General features: G+C 58.5%; 1 protein-coding gene across 1 annotated transcript in view; it reads right to left on the reverse strand.

Annotated features, from left to right (window-relative positions):
• Positions 1-5,559, reverse strand: part of NPR1 (natriuretic peptide receptor 1) — a 13,862-nt gene extending 8,303 nt beyond the window's left edge. The window contains exons 1-7 of the mRNA XM_007458038.1: positions 4,376-5,559; positions 3,472-3,671; positions 2,926-3,039; positions 2,367-2,502; positions 2,007-2,098; positions 1,172-1,307; positions 374-458 (exon numbers count right to left, since the gene is read on the reverse strand). Coding sequence (XP_007458100.1) covers positions 374-458; positions 1,172-1,307; positions 2,007-2,098; positions 2,367-2,502; positions 2,926-3,039; positions 3,472-3,671; positions 4,376-5,087 — 1,475 coding nt within the window. The 5' untranslated portion in view covers positions 5,088-5,559. The remainder of the gene's footprint in view (positions 1-373; positions 459-1,171; positions 1,308-2,006; positions 2,099-2,366; positions 2,503-2,925; positions 3,040-3,471; positions 3,672-4,375) is intronic.
• Positions 5,560-5,685: the final 126 nt, after the last annotated feature.

Below are 5,685 nucleotides of genomic sequence, written 5' to 3' on the forward strand. Positions count from 1 at the left end.
GAGCCTTCATCGCTGCTGAACGAATACAGGCCCAACCCCACAGGTGTTGGACCATGGCTTCCCATCTGGTCTGTACAAGCAGGAAGGGAGGATAAACGAGCCTCAGGCCGGAATCCACACCCTATGATGCCCCCAACAGATCTGCTCCTTCTTGGATCTCCCAGATTCTCCCTGGCCATTCCACCTCTGTCCCCTCCTCCTTCTCTCTTCCAGGTGTCCTAAGGCTTTTTAGTCTCTTTTCTCCCCCATCTCCCTGGGCCTTGCTGTGCTATCCCTTTACCCCTCCCTCTTCCCTCTGGGTCCCTGCCACCTCCTCTGCTATTGGTTCTTTAGGTCTCCCAGCCTCAATCACCACCCTCATTCCAAGGCTTACCTGTATACAAAGAAGGAGATGATCAGAGTGCTAAGCAGGGAGAGGCTGCCCACCAAAGCCAGCACCTCCAGGGTGGAAAAGTGGTCTGTAGGGGAGAGTCCAAGTTGCAGCAAGAGAGATTTGGGTTAGACATTGGACAGCAGGAGGAAGAACCTTTATTTTTTTTATTTTAAAATTTTTTTGGCTGCACCGCACAGGCATGTGGGATCTTAGTTTCCTGACCAGGGATCGAACCCAGGCCCCCTGAAGTGGAAGCGTGGAGTCCGAACCACTGGACCACCAGGGAATTCCCTGAAGAACCTTTTAATATTCAATTAGGGACTTCCCTGGTGGTGCAGTGGTTAAGAATCCGCCTGCCAATGCAGGGGACACGGGTTTGATCCCTGATCCAGGAAGATCCCACGTGCCGTGGAGCAATTAAGCCCGTGGGCCACAACTACTGAGCCTGCACTCTAGAGCCCATGCTCCGCAACAAGAGAAGCCACCGCAATGAGAAGCCCCCACATCCCAACAAAGAGTAGCCCCCGCTCGCCACAACTAGACGAAGCCCGTGCACAGCAACGAAGACCCAACACAGCCAATAAATAAATAAATAAAAGTAATATAATAATGAAATAAAATAAAAAGTTAAAAAAAATATTCAATCAGTGAACTGGGATGATGGATGAAGGGAAGAAAAAGGCAGGAGGAGTCTCTCCAGGAACCCTTCAGTGTGGGAGAGGAGCACATATTTGACTCCCTGAGCAGGAAGGATGCAGCATCTCCACAATGGAGGCTTGGAAGGCAAGGGGCAGTCACCTTGGTTGCAGGCTGGGTCCTCATTGTCAAAACCACATTTGGGCACATCAGGAGGTGGATACCCCAGAGGCCAGTTCAGTTTGCACCCTGACACAGTCACCAGCTCTTGGGAGGTTCCATTGAAGTCCAGAACAACCTATGGGAGGGCAGGAGAGGGCAAGGGCCCTTGGTGAGGCTTCCCGTCCAAGGGAGAAATCCTGCCCCCCACCTACCCCATCTCTGCTGCCAGGGACTGTGTCTGCACTGTCAACTATTCAACGAGTCCCTGCCGTGACTGGATACAGAGAGCCTCATACCCATGCCCCATGTTATCAGAGTGGACAAACTTGAAAATGACTTAAAGGATTTATAAAGAAAACTCTGTATAGAATCACAGTCCTACACTCAGGGAGTTTATAATCTTGGATTGAAGCACACAGGAGATAGGAAAATGCAGTGTCCTCGGTCCACATTCCCAGGCCTAATCCAGGCACCCGTCGTCCAGGAAGCCTTCCCTGGATGATCTGCTCCTTGGTGCCTGTGTTCTCAATCCCTTCCTGTTCCTGTTGCACTTATAGAGCAATATGATGTGCATTCATCTTGGCCCTGAGTCAGTCTGTCTCCGCTGGGAGGGGATCCTGCCTGCCTTTGGAGACATGGAGTTTCCTGAGGGCAGCACTGTGCTCCCTCCTCAGACATGGAGTTCCCCAAGGATAACACCTGTGAGTCCCTATCATTCTGGTTGCTCCTCCAGATTGGCTGGATCTCTTTTATCCAGGGCTCTCTCTTATCCAGGGCGGTGGGAGGGTGAAATGTCATTCCCAGTTGGCACTGTCTTCTGGGGGCACAGCCTTACCCTGAAGGCGCCAGTGTCAGGATCCATATCCCAGAGGGAGAAGTCGGTCTCCCGATCTCCATTGCTGTCCATTTTCAGGTATCCTGTCACACCTGGGGGTATTGAGGAAGATGGCTGTGTTTTGACAGGGTGGAATTTCATGGGTCCCACACCTCATCTCTGTCTGTTGATCTTTTGATCTGGGCACTTAGGAAGACTTCTTGATGGCACTAGGGACATGGGGAAAAGAACCTAAAGAAGAGAGGTAGAAGAGACTTGTGTGGGCAAGTGACTACCTGCACTGCAGGGCTAGGGGCTTCTCACTGCTTCCTGCCTGGGGCACCCCAAGGTAGCCCATTCCTGCCACCTCCAGTGCCTGACCTTGGAAGCTTCGGTTCCACATCCGCTGAGTGATGCCCTCCCCATCGGTGACAGTTCCCCCATGTGCTAGAGTCTCCGACACTGCCTGGACATAGAGCAGGAGCCCGTCGTGGAAGGACGCTGGGATGGTGTTCACCTGCAGGGGCAGGCAGAGCTGGGCTGGGGTGGGATGTATGAAGGGCACAGAGTGGGGCGCTGTGGGGTGGGGAATGGGAGGCACTGGGAGCTTGGAAGAGGATGGGAGAAAACACGCTCACAGCACAGAGAGATTTTACTACTTGTAAGACGTCTCCGCATATATCACTGCTTCTGAATCCTGCTATGCAGATAGGGCAGGACGTAGCATCCTCATTTTACTGATAAGGATTTGAGTTTCAGAGGTTGAACAACTTGTCAATGCCCCCCTCCGTCATCAGGAGAGACACAGGAACAGTGGGAAGGGAAAGAAGGGGAGACCTGGGAATACGGGGCTGGCTGAGAGAGCAGGGCGGCTACTGGCAGAGGGCTGTGAACTGGGGGCTGGAGGTCCACACTGCAGGGTCCCAGGAACCCCTCCTACCAGGCCATCCTCCATGGTGAAGTTGAACTGCTCATGGGCCAAGTGTTTTAGCTTCCGTAGGAATTCCAAGTACTCAGGATTATCCGGCTCTTTATATGTAATGATTTTGGCAGCCTGAGGAAGGGGTCAGTGGAGAGGGGAGAGCTGGGTGCTGACTCCAGTCCTGCCAGTACCCTGGGTGCCCACCTCCCAGAGCTGCATCTCTACTTGCTCAAGGTCAATTTGGACCCTATGTCCTGCGCGAGGTGCTGCCTGCTTCAAAGCAGGGGATGAACTGGGATGGCTTTTCCAAGTCCAGATGGTCTGTGAGATGTGAACATTATCCCACCTCAAGGGCATTCTCTCATCTTTTTAGCCTCCTGGTTCTGAAGTCCCCTGGCCCTCTATATATACTCTTGCCCCAGCCCCCTGCCCTTTGTCACCTAACTATGAGCATCCAGAACCTCTTTTCTGGAATCCTTTCAGACACTGAGGGACCCAGGACCCAGAAACAATGTGCCACCAGCCCAGAGCCCCACAGCCTGGGCTTCCAATCTGAACACTCACCTGAAAGGCCTGGTGGGCACTGACATCCTGCCCATCCCCTCTCTCCCAGGGCCTGTGGGGAGCAAGGCCGTGTGCTCCTTGCAGGCTTTGCCCAAAGAGGTCCAGGTGGAAGAAAACATAGTCCTCCCCACTCAGGCCAGCTTCCAGGGCCAGAAGCATCAGGGTTCTGAAGGTGTCTGGGGAGCTGCAGATGTAGACAACTGGGGAGGAAGGGGGGTCAGAGAGAGAGAGAAAAGCCTAAGTGTCAGGGAGTGGAGGGGGAACTGAAGCCGGGGCACCCAGGGGAGGAAATTCAGAGACCCTGAGGTAGTTAAGTGGAACTCCTGGCTCGGCTCGGTCTGGGCTGTGGCCTGAGGAAGGTGAAGGGAGGGAGGAGGCGGTGGGAGAGGGAGGAGGAAGGAGCCCAGATAGGGAGAGAGGGAATAGTGGAGCCAAAGGTGGGCAAGGTGAGGTCAGGAGGCGGGGAGAGCAGAGAAGGGCCAGCTGGAGAGGGGACTGGAAGAGGAGAGGGCGTGTGGGAGCACGGGGAGGAGAGGCTGGAGGAGGGGAGAAGCCTGTTGGGAAGAGAAGGAAAATGGGGGAGAGATGAGGGATGGGAACTAAGCTGGGGCCCTACTAAGTGTCATGGTGGCCGCAGGCATTTTCTCCCTCCCGTTAACTCCGGAGGAACCGGTGGGAAGGAGGTGGGGGAGTGCGGAGGTGAGAAGAGAGGAGAGCCTAGGAACTGGAAGGCGCGGGGCATGGAGAAAGAGAAGGAAACAGGAACTCAGAGGTGGAAAGGGCGGAGGAGGCTGAGACAGGAATGAGCAGCCGCGGGGAGGAGAAGTCTGGCCCGGAGAAGAGAGAGGATGTCCCGGGGAAGGCCCGGAGGCAAAGCGGCCGGATGGGTGTGCCCGTGTCTCACCTCGGCCTTTGCGTCGCACGGTGCGCAGCAGCATGGTGTAGTGGTCGCGGTCGCCCTCGGCGAACTCCAGGTGGTCCACCGTGATGTTGAGGCGGTCGCGGACCTGCATGTACAGGCCCTCCACCACGAAGAAGCAGGGCTGGTCGTCGCGGGGCTGGTAGGCGTAGAGCACTAGAGCCTGGCGCTCCCAGCCCAGCCGTCGGTGCAGAGCCGCCACGAAGTCGCCCAGCTTGGCATGGCTGGGCCCGGCGCGGGTGGTCAGCGCGTACTCGTCCTTGGCCCCGAACCCCACAGCCGGGGCGCCGGCGGTCAGCAGCGGCACCCGCCAGTGCGCAGTGAAGCGGCCCACGGGGGCGGCGGCGTACACGCAGCCGGGGCCCAGGAACACCGCGGGGTTGTGCTCCCACTTGAGGTCCACGGCGGCCAGGGGCGCGGCGGTGTCGGAGCAGACGCCCAGCGCGCTCTCGCTGCTGCCCAGCACCGTGCGGACTGTCCAGCCCGGCAGCAGGTCCGGCCGCGCCTTCACCCGGGCCAGGGCCAGTTCCACCGCCGGTCCCACGCGCGCCCACGACCACGGGTACGAGGTGTTGGCCAGAGGTAGCACCACGGCCACCGTCAGGTTGCCCGCGTAGCCGCCCGGGAGCAGCAGCAGCGGCGGCAGGAGCAGAAGCAGGCGCAGGCGGGCGCCGGAGGGGCAGCCGGGGCGCGGCATGGCCTCAGCGGGCACCGAGGCGGACAAGCGCTCCCACCATGGCCTCTGGCGTCCCCTCCGGCTCAGCGGCCCGTCCTGGGCACCAGGAGCGCCCCTGTGGGAGGGAGGACGAGCGGGGCGGGGGCGCTCACCCCGAGGCACGCTGCCCCTTCTAGCTGTGACAGTCTGCGCCAGGAGCGCCAGGGGCGCGCGACCGAGGGGTGCGCCCAGGGCGCTGCAGAGCAGGTGGGTGCGAGGAGAGCGCGGGGGCCGAGAGGACGCGAGTGTGAGCGAGAGCGTGTGTGTGTGTGTGTGTGTGTGTGTGTTAGGAGAGAGAAAACGAGAGTGCGAGCGGGCGCTCCGTGGAGAAGGATGGGAGAGGGAGCCAGGGAGGCAAAGGAGAGTGTAAGTGTTTGTATGTGTGCGTGAGCGCCTGGCCCAGGGAGTGTGCCAGAGGGGGCGTCCGGCCGGCCCAAGTCTCCGGCAGTCCGGGGGGGACTGGGGAGGACCCAAGTCAAGCTCCGAACCCTCCCTCCCGGCCGCTTCCCCTCCCAGACTCCGTGACCTTAGAACCAATCCTGGATCTTTAACTCCTTCGTCCCCGCCCCGAAGTCGCGGG

This window comes from Lipotes vexillifer, unplaced genomic scaffold, assembly GCF_000442215.2.
Source record: "Lipotes vexillifer unplaced genomic scaffold, Lipotes_vexillifer_v1.1 scaffold238, whole genome shotgun sequence".
NCBI lineage: Eukaryota > Metazoa > Chordata > Mammalia > Artiodactyla > Lipotidae > Lipotes > Lipotes vexillifer.